The 17,756-nt window shown below is 41.0% G+C and overlaps 1 protein-coding gene across 5 annotated transcripts in view; it reads right to left on the reverse strand.

The window, feature by feature from the left end:
• Positions 1-3,212: 3,212 nt before the first annotated feature.
• Positions 3,213-17,756, reverse strand: part of TSC22D2 (TSC22 domain family member 2) — a 31,136-nt gene continuing 16,592 nt past the window's right edge. The window contains exons 2-4 of one of the 5 annotated variants that reach the window (XM_072866987.1): positions 14,841-14,912; positions 5,546-5,597; positions 3,213-4,750 (exon numbers count right to left, since the gene is read on the reverse strand). In XM_072866987.1, coding sequence (XP_072723088.1) covers positions 4,490-4,750; positions 5,546-5,597; positions 14,841-14,912 — 385 coding nt within the window. In that variant the 3' untranslated portion in view covers positions 3,213-4,489. Of the gene's footprint in view, positions 4,751-5,545; positions 5,598-14,721; positions 14,749-14,840; positions 14,913-17,756 lie in introns of those variants that run through there. The other 4 variants (XM_072866989.1, XM_072866988.1, XM_072866990.1 and 1 more) reach the window with 4 other exon arrangements.

A 17,756-nucleotide genomic window follows, 5' to 3' on the forward strand; every position in this document is an offset into this window, starting at 1 on the left:
TCGTGGTCCTTTAACATGACCACAGACTGTCCACAAAGAGAAAAGCGGTTGTTATTCACAAAAGCAGCGTATCACACGGTGTGAGCAGAAATAAATGCACTTGCGTGCTCATGGAGGGGGCAGAAATAAAAAAAAAAAAGACTGTACTGGCTACTGGAACTCAGAATTGCCACATCCCACGCCTCAGCAATGCGGGTGACTCGCCTTTCTGGGGCATGTTAATAGAAATGCAATGAAACTTGCTCAAACTAAAATTCGAGGGGGCTGATGTGCTAGACTGTTGCTCGACCAAAATCTTACCTTAGACCACAAAACGTTGTGAATTTGTTATTGAAGAGCAAAGCTCTTTTTCAGAAAAGACAGGCCCCGACTAGCCCAGTGCTTTGTCTCGAGCAGCAGCAGTAGGAGATGCTATGAAGGAGGACAGGCAAGTTTAGCCATCCTTTACAGCTCATTCCCCTCCTGCTCCTCTCCTCACAGCCGGCAGCGTTGTGTAGGGGTGGTAAGAGGGCACATCCCTTTTCATCAACCCGCTGTCCAAGAATTTGCCTCACCCCTTTTAGAACATCGCACCTGCCCCCACAACATCCCCTGGCAACCAGCTCCAAAGTTCACTTTCTGCTACGTGAAAAAATACACGCTCCCTGTAGGTGAGATCTGGTGAATAACAGTTCTGTGCTCACCTCGCCCGTCACCTCCTCCAGAGACTCCCCGCGCTGCTTGTGTCAGCCTTCCCGCAGCCTACTCCCCTTCCAGGCAGAGTCGCAGCCTTCTCAGGCTCTCCTCATAAGCGTTTCCTCTGCGGGTTTTGTAGCCTGTCCCTGCATGTTCTGTCACATCCTCTTTGAGATGCAGGGGCTCTCGGAGCCACGACAAAGCTAAGCACCACCGCTTTAAGACCTTTCAGCTCTAGCGTGCTTTCTGCCGCAGAGACCCCAAGGCTGCATTCTCCCTCCTGCCTGTGCCAGGCACGCACGCAGTCGCAGGGTCAACCCCATTTCAAAGCACTGCAAGTCCAGTAGCTGAATTGCTTCTCTACCTGTCACGCTGGAGCTATGGAACAATTTCAAAGACATGTATTACAGGCACATGCAACAGCATGGCTTCCCACAGAGGACAGCATCACATCTTAAGAGCTCGCTTTCACACACAGCTCCCTAAACACAGCCCTTTCCCAAAAGAGCACCCGAAAGCAGTTAGCTGACACCGAGCGGCAGGGAGCAGCGGGCACGGCTGCCAGCGCCAGCCAGACCCCCGGGCGCGGGGAGCGCAGATCTCGTCGCCCAGCCTCATGCGATGCAAACGCTGACGGGTGGCTGATTGACATGGCTGGTGCCGTCACACGTAAGGACAAAGAAAGGCTTTACAGCAGCGGGAAGCTGGCTGACACCATGGGCACAAAGCAGCACAGCAGCCAATACAGCCCGACGGTAACACGATCGTTTGTCAAGAAGCCTTTCTTCCCCCCTCTCTGAAATCAAACATTTAATAACATCAAGATGATCTTCTCACGTCGAGGAACTGCTATTCCTTTCTCTCCCCAGGCAGCAGCCTCTGACTGCCTCTCGGGAAGAGACAGCAGCAATTCAAAGACCCTTTTCTGCCATTTTATAGTGCTCTCGCACAGCAAGCTGAGTTGGCATTTAGGGCTGAATACAACTTACCACTAGGAGAAAACGAAAACCAAAAACCAGAACCAAACCCCACAGGACTGAAGTGAATCAAACAAAGGATTTGTAACAGGATCAGTTTAATCTTTGTTTCACCCCCTATTTTCAGCAGATTTACTAAATGCTTTTTTCTTTCAGAGAAAAAAAACCTCTCCAGAGCACCCGTGTGTAAGCGGATCTGTGCAGCAGAGCGCGCACAAAGACAACTCCACACAACAAGGTCACAAACGTTACACGAGGGAGAGGAGATCCACAGACACCAGCTCCACGGGAACGCAGAAGCGCTTAGGGCTGCCTTCTCATCGGCTTGATTCTCTGCTTCTACCATCAACAGGACATTAACAACTTCACCCATGCCTCAAATGTCTCCTTTCTATTTCAGTCCTTAAGAATGAACTGACAGTTACAGCGTTCCCTCCATGAAAGTTTTAATCAACTATTCATCTGAAGGACTTCTGTTCCCAGAAGTCCCCCAATTTGCCCCTTTTTACTTACTTTACCAGCCACATCCTCACTGTATAGCTGGAGCAAGCTATTGATCACTCTGGAGGGAAAATACACTTAGCTACTGAAATCTTTTGTTTCGTAATTTGCATGCAAAGCTCTTCTTTCACTAAAGGATTTGCAGCCGTATACATGCGTGCTTATAGCAGGCCAAGAGCACCAATCCACAAGTGAAGTTAAGATCATTTGAGTGTATTACTTCAGTGAGTACTTTTATATATATATACACACACACACACACACGGCTTTTTTGAACTGTGCTGTGAACTGATGCTTACCAGGAAGGCGTGATGCTGTTAAGTTTCCAGAACACAGGACAAGGATGGTTCCCTGAGATCTGAAGACACCAAAACTTGCAGTTTCCAGTGTTGCTGCTTTTGGTTCGTTTTACCTAACACAAACCTGACCAGAGTCAGACATATACAAGGGTAAGATATTGAAGCAAGCATTTGCAGGCAACCTGACAAACCAGGTACAGGACTAGAGCGAGCCGGACTGCAGCGCACCGGGATGAGGCCTCGGAGCTGCGCCCACGCCGCCTGCCGGGGAGGGCACGCTGCGCAGTTCGCACTTGTGGCTGGTCCTCAAAAGCAAATTCTTGGTTTTAACACACCGAGATGCCAAACTGTTTCAACATCCCAGCACGCAGCCAAGTGTTAATTTATATATATCCGTGCAAAACCAAAACCAATAGGGTCACTGACAGCATCAGAATTATGCTTTTCCTAGAATAAAAGAAAAAAGTCTGTTGCAAGAGAAGCAGTTATAATTTCAGCATTATTCTAATACTGGCTCACTGAAGTTACCTTTCTCCATTTGGTTAAGAAAAAAAGTACTACTGAATTTAGTTACACTGTAACAACATCTACAGCCAAAAAATTCAACAAAACTGCCATTTAATTTCAGAAAATGTGTTAAAATATATATATTTATACATCAATTTGACACACTGCATTAGTTTACACAAATGATGGTCTCTCTTGAAACTGTATTTATGAAATGTACATTTTTAATTTAAATACTCAGTATACACTGCACTTAATCTGCATGTTGCATTTATTAAATACATTAAAATCTGCAATGTAACAAAACGTTTTCTGCATACGAAATTCAAAACACCATTTTAAATGAACAAAAGATGGCTCACTTCATTTATTTTTTTTTTTAAACAACTAGTGCATAGCACACTAGCTCAGCTCCACCAACACCAGCTGTTCTTTCTTTTTTATTTGACATTGTTCACAGACTATTACATATTACAATAAGAGTGCTGGATAAAAACATGAGGTACGAAAGTGGTTCAAAGATTATAGGTCATGCAGATCATGCTAGACAGCAAAGAAAGTTGTGAATGAGAAAACACTAAATAAGAATACATAAAGAATGTGCATTATAAAATAAAAAAACTCAATTACACAGCTTTGCTTCTTTGGTTACAAAGTAGGTTGAACAATTTCACAGCTTTTTATTCCCACCCAAAAAAAAATTATACGAAATGTCAAAAAGCAGAGGAATCATGGCAATTTCTCTCTATTAGAAAGTAGAAACAGAAATGAGCAAAGTTTTCTTCATCAAAATAGCCCATCAATTATTTATTATATCACAATAACTGGTGACTACCTGTACAGATGCACTATGGTCTTCGTACTTACACTCTATACAAAATTTACATTCAAGCTGGATCTTTACTACCGTAAATAAATACCAAAGGTAAATTGCCATTAGTGTTAGAAATATGCCAGGATTCTTTTGTTCAATTATTGCCTAAACATTTTATCTATTAAACGCAATCCCATCTATCATTTTACTGATACATACATTTATTTAAAAAAATTAAAAAAGTTCTGTGACATTGTTCATGTACATTATGAAAATAGCAGCCCTGTAATAAATAAAACAAATAAATGAAACTAATGTAGGCAAATGTTACTTATATTGAAAGAACAGTGGCTCTTAAGATGAATTGTTACTTCTTACCAGGCAGCAAGGCTCAAAGTAATCCACGGGAAATGGAAACCTTGGAGAGCCACCAAAGCTCTTAAAGACCTCACTCCTGCACACCAAGCAAATGCGTTCTTTGCATTAACAACTCCTCCTACGACTTCCCTTGTGCGCTGATGACACAACGGACACCAACCACACTTCATGATATACCAGTGAGGGACAGCTCTTGTAGAATGATTGTCTAATACTGAAAAGGCCAAACACACAACAGAAGCATGGCTACTTGCTTTCATATAAAGTGGAAAGAACATCAGTGGCACACAAGGACAGACTGCTCTCAGGTTTTCGTTTTCAAAGGAGGCAAGAAAGCTTTACGCTGAGGAGACATTCGGCTGCTGTGGAGGTTGCGTTGGCTGCGGAGGCTGTGCTATCACTGTTTGCGCTTGTGAAGTGCTACTAGGATTGGCCTGTTGGGTTGAAAGTTGGGATAACTGATCATTGTTTGAAAGAGATTTTAACAGTGCATTTTCTCGTTCAAGTAAAGAGTTTCTTTCAACTAATTCCTTTATTTGTTCCTTCAGGACTTCCACTTCTTCTCTTACTGCATACATCAAATGGCTTTTCACTAGATCCTGTGAAGAACAAGTTAACAGTTACACCAAGTGAAAGAACAGTTTCATTCCACTCCAGCCCCAGGATTTACTATTTTACTGCTTTCACTGAAGTAAGTGGTAAGCCTGGAAAACTAAAGCAGTCGTCACTAAAACTAGATTAATAAATTAGCCTTCAAGAGCAAATAACCTAGCCCTTTTATTCACCGTAAAGTGGCAAAAGCTTTGTTTCCAGCATGCAGCATTAAAGTTCTATGCTGAAGTTACGCTGAAGACACGGACTAGAATTAGGTTCCAGCTACTCAGAATGAAAGCATCAGCTCTGAAGCTTTGACCTGGAGGTAGAGGTCGGCATTACACAGACCCAAGCACTGAGGTGTACGAGAACCAAGAAATACAAAAGCCTTTAAACCAGCAGAAGCAAAAATCAAACAGATGTAACTGAAGCTGAACAAAATGTCGAGGATGGCATAGCATAAGTAACAATTAAGAAAAACTAGTGACGAACTTCGCTAAAGTAAAAGACTTAAGTGCGCTATTTATTTTCAGCACCCCTTTAAGTTCAATCAGCTTGTTCACAGACATTAGTAGGAAAATTCATTTAAGAACATTTCTGGGCCAACAGTAAAGGCAATCATGGTTTGTGGTCATCCCATAGTTGATACAGAAAATCCTTTTTTCAAATGATGGTCTCAGTCTGACCTGACTGAAGGGATGTTACAGACCCACAGAAACACAATACAGCTGGACACAATACAATATGTTCAGTGATGAACCACTAATCCTATTAGAAAGAACAACTTATTTTTTACTTACCATTGCCTGTTCTATTTTGTTGTCAATGGCAACAACGCTTGCACCAGATGCACTGTAAATATAAGGAGAAAACTTTGTGAGTATTACTGTATCATTCAGTCAAAACTATGCACCCATCGGCACCAGCAGGACTCCTAGAACATGCTTTCACTGGAAGGCTAAAGCTTCAGATTCAAGAATTCAGCACACCGTTATGGGGGTTCCCCACACACACTTGTATTGCCCAGTACAGTTAGAGCTCTTAAGAGACACTGCTCCTTCAGTTTGTAATTCCTCAGACTATGCTTATGACACCCATAACCAGAAAAATGCATTAGAATAAATAGTAAATTAACCGCTTTGATTCCTTGCCTCATTTTTCAGCTTTCTCCACTGGGGGAAAACAGGGATTCATGGGATATTAATGAGGTCGTTACCTCCAGTTTTATTTCTGCTAAATTGCTTTTATAAAGCACTGAAGAAAAAAACCAAACCTATTATAACATTTGTTCTCTGGCTTTACTTGAAGACTGCTTTCCCGTTAAAAAGTTCTGGATCAGCACCGTGTTTACAACTTTGCAACTGAGTGGCAGTAGTCAACAGAAGAGTAAGACATGACCAAAGCCTGAACTCCATGAGCGCACCTACTCGGTTTCAGTGAGTTCTCACCGGATCACCTTTAACGTCTAAGAAATGCACTGCGGTTGGCTGGTTACAGTTAGGGTCAGTCTTGCTCCAAAGACACACTTGTGCAGAACAGTCCAACAAAATGTCTCAGTCATCACTGTAAGAATGTGCGTTTACTGTGCAAAACAAGATGCTGAACTACATCTTTACTTCCCAGGTTACGGCAATCCAGCCCTTAATATTTTTGGTCTGTTTTCAAGTCACAATACAGGAACACAAGCCAGTCGCTCACTCGTAACTCTCTGGAGTCGGAATTTCGGGGGGCTGGGGGTGTCCTCGTTCTCTCGCACTCGGATCTCTCCGTTTGGAGAGGAGCCGTAGCTCTCCCCAGGAGTCGGACCAGGCACCCCGCACCGCCAGCTGCAGTGGAGGAGCAGCCCCACAGCAGCCCCAGAAGGCTCCATCCGCACACAAGCTGTCGGTCCCGTACTCTCCATGCCTGCCCTCCCATACTAGGTCTCAGTGGCCTGATTTTACTCCACAGCTCCGTGTCTGACACGAGACCGCAGTTCTTGGACTATTTACCAGGCCTGCCAGTGATAACTACTGATAATGCTCCCCAGCGATGGAAGTTGCTATCAGCAGTGTGCAGCTACGTTTAAAAAAGTTAACATACAGGAAAATGCAAGGTTTGCAGTCACGCTTGGAAACTTGCCTCTCTGAAAATACGTAACACTCACTGAAACCAAGTGTTAAGAAAAAGATACTTAAGGCTTTTTAAAATGAGTATTGGCAATATGCTCAGCAGTATTAGTTACATACACGAAACAAAGCTCAACTATTGAAAGAATATGACACTATGTAGAGAAATCCATTTTAACAAGTCTCACAAGAATTGTCAGTACCCAGCACCAAGCATTCACAAGTAGAGGGAATCAGCTTTTCAGACTGAGGAAGTAACAGCCTCTATGAGCTTTGTTCAATTTAGAAATAATCTAAACCAGAAGTGCTAAACACCCATTTCACAAGAAAATTGTTCCTGTCTTCTAAGTCTCTTTCAAGCTATATTCGTGGTAAACCTCCTCAGAATAAAAAGTATTTATAATTCATGACAAGGTTAAGTATTCCTTTCCATCTTGAATTAACATGCTTCAGATCTATCTGAAACTGTCAAAAATGTCTGTGTTCAAGAGTCACTGAAATCCCCAGGCCTGCTCCATCTCCCCGACACAGCCTTTCATGAACACCACTCCAGCAGTCAGGTGAGGCAGCTCTGAAGAGATGAAGCCAAGAGGACCAAAATTAAAGCAAAGAGCACACTCTGTAGTGGGATCTGCTGCTGCATCTTTACAGCGTAATTATACACCTTTTGTCAATACTTTTCTAGTTAAATTTGAGATTGGGACTTTGTTCTTCTATTTCTGTTTCAACTATTTTGCAGTGTGATTATTTAAAAGATATAGTCCACTACACCAAAGTTAAGGCATTCCATCAGTTCCTTGAAAAAGCCTCTCAAGTGGAAGACAGGCAGTCTTCCCCTTAATCACCTGAAACTCATGGCATGCTGCAGAAGCACCTTTCCCATGCTGCACCTTGTGCTCCAAATTCTTGTCTGCCTTTTAGATGAGTGCAGCGTTCACAACATGGGTACAAGAACTGTCCCTCCCCGTAAGCGTGATTTGAATGCAGCCAGAGAAACTATCACTCTCCCACCCCTGTTTTACACTTGAAGTGATACTGACAGTGCTGAAAGCAGTAAGTAGTTTATACAAACTACTTTTATTCATTTCAAAATTCTCGTTGCCCTTATCCCCAGAGCAGCTTGTGCTATTATCGAAGTACCGAGTCAGGACTCCAGCCCTGCTCCCTGCACAAATCCCGGTGTCCATCCTGCTCGTCTCCAGCAGGCAGAGTCCAGGACCATGCAGACCACCGCCCGCCCACCCACCCCAGGAGAAGTTCCACCCTGACAGAGCAGCCTTCAGTTAGTCAGATGCAGTTTTATCCTGATGACAATATTTCATTTCACTTTCTAAAAGCATATGAGAGTTAGATTTTATGCTAGCACAATTCCCATATGATTCTGTCCTTTATTCATGTTATAGTGCTCCCCCCAACAAATAGCTCCCGAGAGACACTCAGAAGCAGAGTACTCCAGTGCCAGCTATTCTTATGGTACAGTCCAAATGTGCTGCCAAATCTTAACATTTTGTATTTTTCTCAGATCCTTAACTGTTGATATCAAATCCCAGTTTGCATGAAAATATCTTATCCCATGGCTGCAGAATGAGATTTATAGAGACAATCCAGTCCTTATGAAAAGGCCAAGGAAAAAAAAAAATCTGTTAAATAAGTCTTTTTGGATGTCATAACTGGAAAGAGTTTGATATGTTCTGTGAGTGCACTGTCCACTGCATATCCAATGCCCCGACTTGCAAATTTGTGAGTTAGAAGCAGAAAAACACTGTTTAGCTCTTACAAAAAAAGACCGATTACTATGCTGTGCTTTTAGACAAAGTTGATTGCTCCAGGAACTACAGGAGTCTGACAATTATTGTCAAAGCTGTAATACATAAACAGAAATCCACATCAAGTAACATAAGCGGTTGAAAGGGATGCATTAGGCATATATTTTTTTTTGTAACTGCAAACTTCTCCCCTGCCCCCCAAACCGAGCTTTTGCAGCCAACTAGCTACCATACATACGCACTGTAATTTAAGAGAACAATGCAGTTTGACTTGGACCTCCAAGTTAAGGTTACGTACGTGAAGGCTGTGACCAAAAAGCGGTTATATTGGTATACCAAGATCACTCTGAAGCCCATCAAGTACAAGACAAGACTTATAGTCAGCAAAAGTGACAAAGATTACCAAGTACAGTTTGCCATTTCCAGAGATGGATGGTAAAACCAACATTTTCTACCTTACACAACAGATAGGCAAAACTCTATTTAGTCTGAGAAATCCTAATTCTGATTGTTTAAAAAAATCCTAGTGGCTTAAATGTAATTTTTTCACATTTTACTTTGAAAGACCAAGGGGAAAACTAGATTTTGACTGCTAATACCACTGCTTAGTTACAGCTCACAGTCAGGTATGCAGTGTTTGGAACAAAGTGGTTTATCAAGTACTTACAGCTTGCACCTCGGAATTCTTTATGTTGTATTTTAGGTATATTTCTTCTATATGCCTACAACTCAAGAACAGCACTGTAATTTTTTTTGTTTCAAATGTCTTGCAAACAAAGTGAGAGAAGTGTCTTGGACAATCATGTACATACAGATGAAGAAAATGGGAAGAGAACTGGTAAGTCTAAGCGCAAGTCTGATTTCTAATACATGTTACACAATATACAGCGATCATAACGCATCGCATTCTTAAAAGCCTCGGTATAACTGACTGCATTGCTGCAAAGCTTTTCCTATGGAGACATGGTATGCCAAGAGTATGGTAAGATATTATTGGAAAGATGTTTCACAGTATGATCAACAAGCTATAATATTGTTAAAAGAAGTGTTTGGTAGCCCTCTTAGCACAACATACCAATGTACAACTTGATGGTGTAAGATCTGTATTTTCAAGGATCAAACAAGTGTTCTTTGTAAAGCATAGTTTTGCAGTTCAACAAAGCTTACTTACCATAGACTATGCCAAAACTTGAACAACACTGTTCACAGAATGGGAAAGCTAATAAAGTAAGTGACTAATGGAAAAATTGAGGATAAGTGGATCAGAAGACAGCAAAAAAGGTTAATGTCTTAATGTTAACTTGTTAATGGCTAGAGGAAAATTTAACTTTCACATCACCTCACATTTGTAGGCACCAAGATCTATTTCAGTGGTGAATTCAACAGGCGCCACTGTACTCAGCTTGGTGTTTTCACCATTAATGTCTTTAGATATAACTATCATCCTTCTAAGAGACATGTTCTCAACTTCAAAATTCACTTTGAAATCTAGGTAGAAAGACTAGGAATCAAACTTCAAAATAAAGGCATTTGCAGCTTAATTCACTCTGTATGCTTAAAAAAAGAATGCAGTGGTTCATTTTTAGAGATCCCACAGTCCTTGGTAACGTGCATATTTTACGCCAACGTTGGATGCATTAGGAATGAGAGTTATAAACAGCCCTACTTTGGCACTGTCAAGTCCTAGACTAGGTAATAGCGTTTCACATTTAAACGAGACTGCAAATCCTACTGACTGGATGACATAAACTAATTTTGAAGCTTCAGGTTTTTTAGTCAGTAACAAAAACCAGATTCTGTATTCAGTTGTGTTACTGATTATCTGCATACTACTTTCCCAAGGAATTTCTTAGCAGCCAGCGACCCCCCAAAAGGCTGCCAGAATGCATGAGTTTTCTTGCTTTTTCTTGCTCTCAATATTTCTTTTAAATTTTAGCTCTTAAACAAGAGTTACCATACTATTCACCTCATGCTTGTAGATACATAAAACCTATCACTGCTAATTCTGCAGGAGTGGAAAAGACTGTCTGCAGAACAGACTACAAAAGGGGACACCGATGCTAGCAAGAGTCTTGTCCAATAGCCTCCGTAAGACAACTCTTCCTCTAAAGCACTAGATCTACTTTGCTTTAGGTTAAAGTGGAAAAGATGCTATACACTGCAGTCTCAGACAGATATCCCTGAACCAACTGATCTCCCCTAGCTCTTCTAGCTCTTTTGTTGTTACTGCTTTAAATCAAATTATCAAGCAACCTTTCTGGAAGGAACAGTAAGATATCTTGAAGTGTTCCCACATTTGTTGTGCTCACAAGTGAACTACAAACTAAAACAGTAAGTGTGTTAATTTACTCTTTCCCCTCATTGGTTTACTCAGTTATGAGCTACTGTAGTCGTTTAACCAGCCATTCTTCATGTCTTACCACTATTTAGCTGTTTAGTCTGTCCAGAGAAACCCTGTCTATTCTTGAAACAGTTAATTTTATTAACTTGAAACAGTTAATGTTTAATTAGCCTCCATCCAGTTATGAGATTTTATGATACGATCGCTCCCCAATACGATCAATTATCCAGCCTTGAAAGAGTATCTATGCAAGTATTTCAGATTTTCATCATTTTTCTTTATCAAAGCTGCATGAGAATGTGAGAAAGTTTGAGGCAGTGAATTCGCAGCCTCAGGATTGCTGGCAGGTGCCTGGCTTTCCCTGAAAGTCTACTTAAGCTCCACGTTAGTCTGCTCCTCCGTCAAACAGAGAAGTACTTACTTCCATAGGACAGTTACGTTTTCTTCCGTTTTACATGAAACTCTGAAGATCAATTATTCAATACAACATCATAATTGATCTTAGCAGCAATGCATGAGCTCTGTAAAAGACAAAATACTTCTTCAGAAAACCAAGACGTTGAGTTGAATCGGTTTGGATTTGTTGGTTGGGGGTTTTTTGGTGGGGTTTTTTTGGGTTGGGGGGGGAGGATGTTTTTTACATTAAAGAAAAATGTGGCTCCTTCATAGTTTTGGTAAGTTTTTGAGTTACACTAATGAACCAAACACTCTTCCCTATGCATGAAGACAGTCACATTGCGCACCACTTCCACGAGAAGCAAGCATCAAGAAGAAACACGTTAACCACAACACTGACTGGATCAGTGTGTTATGTGATATGTCAGCCTCGTCCTAAGACTCTTTTTAAATTTCACATGGAGTTTTAGACTTTTAGTTTCAAATCAGAGAAGTTTCACCAATAAAAGAACCTCCAGATAAGGCTACAATCAAAAAGTGGGAGATGTGTAACCCTTGACTTTCTCCTGTCTCCAGGAGGAGCATCTCATTTAACAGAAAGGCATGGAATAGGGAAATGGAAGTTCAGCAAAATCCATCACATGAGGATGCTGTCTAATTCATCACATTTACATAAGAAGAAAGATGTTCACCAGCAACACTTAGAATACATTTATCTGGGTGCTAATGTGGGGAGAAAATCCACATTTTGAGTTAATTTACATTGTGAAGGTTTAACACTTCACACAAAAATGCAATGGAAACATAAGTCCTACTGCTTTAAATTCAAGTTCACCAACAATGGCTATGTTTTAGGTAAACCCAACTAAAGCTCCCATGGCTCTATTACCATACAAAGGCAATCCAGGCACAGAAGAGCAGTCACCCAGACTCACGTGAATATGCCAAGAAGCTATTATCCCCCTTCTTAATCCTCTCAGTAACCATGCCAGTTGAAAAGACAGACCCATGAGACTTGTGCCCTTAGCAACACCTATGTGAACACTATGCAGAAAAACATTTGCAGGCTTCCTGCAAACGTGTCAGTAACAACTAGTATTTCACTAATATTTAATGGTTTGAATGTTACCAGCACTCCTCCCTGCCATGGTGTGCTAGTGAAAAATAAACAAGTCTCTCTTTTACTGGAGCAATTTAGCAATCTTTTACTGTCTATTGCAATAGCTGACTAGCTTTTAGCTGGTTAGCTTTGCTGACTTCAAATGGTCCCAAGAGATGGCTGCTCATACGAGAACAATCTGTATGTCAGAAAAAAAATACTGAAATTACAGAGGAAGATTTTCTATTATGTTTATACTAAAGTCTCCTAACTCAAGCCCCTGAGGTTCACAAACTACTTCTGAAGGAGCAGCAAAATGTAATTAAAGAGTCTACTGCCAGCAGGCTTAAGATCCTCATGTTTTGCAGTGTGTTAACCCCCACGTTTTGGGATGGGAAAACAAAGGTATTCTGAGGAAACCGGACAAGCTTATCATTTTCACAGCAGAGATTTCTTTCACAAACCGGAGATCACAAAAGAAGCCCCAAACCACCGTCCTTGTTATCAAACTACTCAGGTCTGACAACAGATCCCCACCTGCACCAGAGGCCCTCTCGCCTACGCAGAGCGGAGCTACCGTGGCACCACCGCCAGCCTCCCGTCCCGCTGCTGCCAGCACACGCGTCGCTCGGGATGCACATCGCTGGCAGAGCCACACAACTGAGCTCCGCCATACCCCGGCCCTGTGAAGTGCTCCCCAGAACTGGCTTTACTGGCTATGCCCTTGAAGTTCCCTCCATTAGGTTTTCACTGGCAGTTTATTGTTGAAAGCTTTTCAGTTTCAGTCATCTAGTAAAGCAAAACTACATAACGTGATCTTAAGAAAATCTAGTAACTGCATTATAAATGCAAAACCTGCTAAACCCGGTCAAAGACTTTGGAATTTGAACAGATTAGAAGTTTAAAACTTGCATCAATCCAATGAATTTGCTTCTATATTTTTACAAATACTTGTTTTTACCACAAAGTGTTCAACAGCAAAGATGCAAAACTGTTTTAAAAGGAAGCCGTTTACATTCTTTTACCTGAATTTAATGTTTTTCTATATCCCATTCTTCCAGTACTTGCTTCAGACACTGTACATAAGCCTCAATCTTAATCATTAATTATCTGATTTTAGGGTTTTTGAATCAGCTTCCTCATCTTAAGAATTATTTCAAGTTAAGAGACATGAAAATAGAGAAACAGATGAAGGCTAGACCTTAAAGTGAGCTTTTGGTCTAACTAGCAAATTTGTATTCAAGGCCCTGAAGTTTATTCCAGTTAAATAATGAAGTCCTTGGAACCTAAATACCAACTCTGTCCCATAAATACAGGAAAGTGGCATCATCCAGAGCTTAAAGCAAAAATGCAAATTTGTACAAGTTTCTGCTAGAAAAGGAAGATGTGCTTTTGAAACTTAAGCCTAATGCTAGCACTTCAGCAAAACACAGAGCAGGATGTATTAGCATTACTTTTAACCATCAGCGTTGTACGGTATACAAACTCTTGCCAAGCAAACTTTAAAGGATTCAGTTAAGCTTTGCAAGTTGAAAAGCCTCTCAAGTCAAATACAGCCAGTACAATGATGAAATTGTTATCAATACTTCAATAGCTTCTAGAGAGCTTGCTAAGCAGAAGTATTGTGACAAGCCAGAGCATCACAAGGCATGAAGCCACATAATCACTAGGACTTCAACTTAATGCTGACAACCACCCCCCCTTCAAAATCATTAAAGTGCAGGAAAGAAACAGTTTGCAGCTACTGATGAATTAGTAATGCATCTCTGACAAGTCATATCTGTAAGAGATATGACTTTGTTGCACTTCATTGCAGTTTCTCGCCATGAGTTCAATGCTAACTTAGTAGGTTTACTTCGTCCTCGTATCTTGTCACAGTTCACGTTTGTTCCCCATCTAGCTTTACTTAAGCAGAATGAAAGCAAGCCAGAAAGCTTCCTTTCCTGGTTTCGAGACCGGAAGATTTCAACTTTGCCAAAGCTGCGTTTAAATATAACATTTTTACAACTTGTTTTCTGATATAGGACTCAATAGCCACAATGCCAAAAAGTATCCTTTTTTTGGAAAAGGAAGCTGTAAATATTTTAGTGCAGGTCAGCCAGTAGCTGAGTAGCATTAAACTCTTTCAGCTTACACATTATGTATAATACATGCATAATGGAAGGAGGAAGAAAAAAGTAATGTAATATTTTAGACTTAGTAAGTTTCAGTACGAATACTTCACTCCCATGAGTGCTTTCAGACCTTCAGGCTGCAGAAGTCCCATGTGAAGTTCTAAACACAAGCAGCAGTTCTGTGCAAACAAAAATGACGAGAAACTTGCATAGAGCGAAGCTGTTCATGCATACCTCAGCACGTATGCATTCCATACTTAAGCATTCATACCTATCCCAGAAGGTCTTTGACTCGCGTAACTTGTTGAAATGGAACGCTTGGTAGAATGCAGTTGACGGATTCCTATGAGATCCAAGAATCAAACAGACATATTGAAAATGGGTACGTAATAAAAATACTAACTCTCTTATTCAACCTGCATTACAAAGTAAATTAGCTGTCCAGACAGGTTAAATTTATGTCCAGAAGTTTACAGACTTCACAGAATGCCTAAAGAATAGTTTAATGACTGAAAGGCCTTAGTGTTTCTATAGGTTTCCAGTAAGGACACACTGATTCAAAAAGAAAAAGTAATCCTCGAGCCCCGTGGATTTTCATGCTATTTCAAGTTGCTACTGTAAAAAGACAACTGTAAAGCCATTAATGAAACGTCTCGCATCATGCGGACAATCTCATATAGGTAAGCTGTATACCACTCTAATGCTATACATACCTAAATTCAAAAGATACCTTTCACATTTTTCATATTTCACAAAATGTCTCTGCAAACAGTACTCAGTATTTCTATTCTACTTAGCACCCTACTTTATATTCAAAACACACGAGTTCTCCAAGAGGACCTAGAAGTCAGAGTTAAATATGCCACATTCAAGCAACTACAGAATAAGTGACAACTGAAAACCAGATCAAGTTAAAATTGAAAAGTGGAATCTAAAATATCACTAACTTTGTAAGCAGTTGTCAGTCATCCTCGTGCTTCCCCTTCTTGATGTGCAATAAATAGGGCAGCTGCTGTTTGGAGGTGCTTTGCCAAGCAGTAAATCGGAGTGCTCTAGCCACCACCCTGGGGCTCACAAGCCTTCAGCACAGGCTCCAGTAATCTGGCTGAAAACCAGACACTACGGCACAAACTCCATCACCGGTGCCAAACCCCTGAGACGGCCTGACCCTCCTCGTTCAGCACGCATTTGCCCCATAGATAGCAACTATACCAAGAGTGTAATTTGAAGATCTTAATTCTCCAAAGTCTCATCTGAACACTTACTGTTAACAAGATACTGGATGAAGCACAAAGTCAAAAATCTCTACTGCTAGTGGCTGTCTCAGAGCATTATACTTAAGCTTAGAAACTCTTTTTATCAATACTGCGGTTCAACCTTACGCTGGTACAGCTATACCAGCCCTCGAGGTGAATGCAACAGCTTAGCTGAAAAATCTTCAGAAACGCTAGTATTAGTTCAAATTCCTTTTAAAGCCAGTTTTAAAATTAGAAGTTTATACCAACATTAGAAGCACAGGTGCCCATCCCTTTTCTAAGTTTATGGCAAGAATACTTCTTAAAACAACTGTCAAGTTATTTAATTACTTCCATTTAAGTACAATTACTGTATAGTTGAAATCATAGAACAAAACAAGACCAAAAAAGCACAGAAGCGGCACCATAACAAAACACTATCTAAAGTACTTTGATTCCCATGGCAGATGTATACCAAAAACCTCACAAGGATAACACTATTTGTGCATCAGCAATGATCACAAATCACTTGTTTGACGCGTTTATCACTCCTTCTCCCACCTTCACCACTCTGCCTGTTAAAAAAAAATTCCATTCCTTTGTTGGAGGGAAGGATGACGCCCAAGCTCTTCTTTCTAATTCAGTTGTCTGTGAAGAGTATGTAAAAAGGCTCTTCCTCAGAAAGTGACTGTAAATAGAAAGTAATTTAACTTCCAAGATAAATTTACGTGCAGCATATAAAACCCCGTTGCTATTGTTAGGTATAAAAAGTTGTGGTTTACAACCAGACAGCATGTATTTCACATGGTCTATTTTTATACTTATACCCTATACACTATAGATTCCTGTACTGTTCTTAAGCAAGTATCTGGAAAGGTATGAAAAAGTTTTTTCTCATTAAATTCTCATTTGTATCCCCTGCTGTTGAAATTGCTTTTGCATTACTTCAGACAACTAAAAGAACATTTTCTGCTCCATAGCTATATTTTAGCAAGATGTTAACTTGGGGCGGGGGGGAGGCTGGGATGTGTGCTACCTAAACAGGAAAAGCAAATCCACAGAGGTAACATGAATGATGCTTAATGTGCAGGTCTGAACTAATACGATTGCATTTCAGACTGCTGAGGCATCTATTTTTAACCACAAACAGTAAAAGGTTAGAAAATTACTAAAAACTCCTTTCAGTTTGCAGAAACAATTGAGAAAATGGCTTGCAGTGGTATCATCTAGCCTGCTGCTGCTGTGTCACAGCTGAAACACCAGAAGTCCTTCTGACACTGCCTCAGCTGAATGTAGGGACAGCCTGGACCAGAAAAGCAGATTCCTCAGGTCCCCTCCCCGGCAGACGTCCGGGTACGAGAGGTCAAGACTCAGTCCCAGTCGTTGGCAGACTGACACAGTGAGCCAACAGCCACCCAGAAAGGGGATGTCCCTGACGCTGAACCAGAGAACGAGAGCCCACGCCCTCTTCCACAGGAGGTACACCAGGCACTTCTCTTCCTCCGCCTCTGGTGAGAGAACAGGTATTCCTGACAGAGAGGCTCGATTCCAGTCCCAGAGACTATGACAGACAACTAGCTTAGCACGTTTAAACATTCAAACTGTATCTCACCTGGTAAAAAACGCTGCCATGTCTCCATAAAGAAGTCCTACAACACACACCATACTTACTTCCTTTAAAAGCTCACAAACGTCAATATTGACAACACACTCCAACGCTATGGTTTCTAACAACAGTCTTCATGCACCAGAAGTTTGATCTAAATTTAAAGGATGCGAATTTATTCGGTTCTCTGAATACTTGAAACTTCATGTTGTCCCTTCAAAAGGGAAGTCTAAACCACATCCAAAGTCTCACCTCATATTCGAAAGAGTATCCTCCCACTGCCATTAATCAGGACAAGCATATGTCGAACACAAACTCTAGAATAGAGAGCTCTGCTTTGCTAGAA

The sequence above is a fragment of the Ciconia boyciana genome, chromosome 7 (assembly GCF_034638445.1).
Source record: "Ciconia boyciana chromosome 7, ASM3463844v1, whole genome shotgun sequence".
In the NCBI taxonomy this organism is placed as follows: Eukaryota; Metazoa; Chordata; class Aves; order Ciconiiformes; family Ciconiidae; genus Ciconia; species Ciconia boyciana.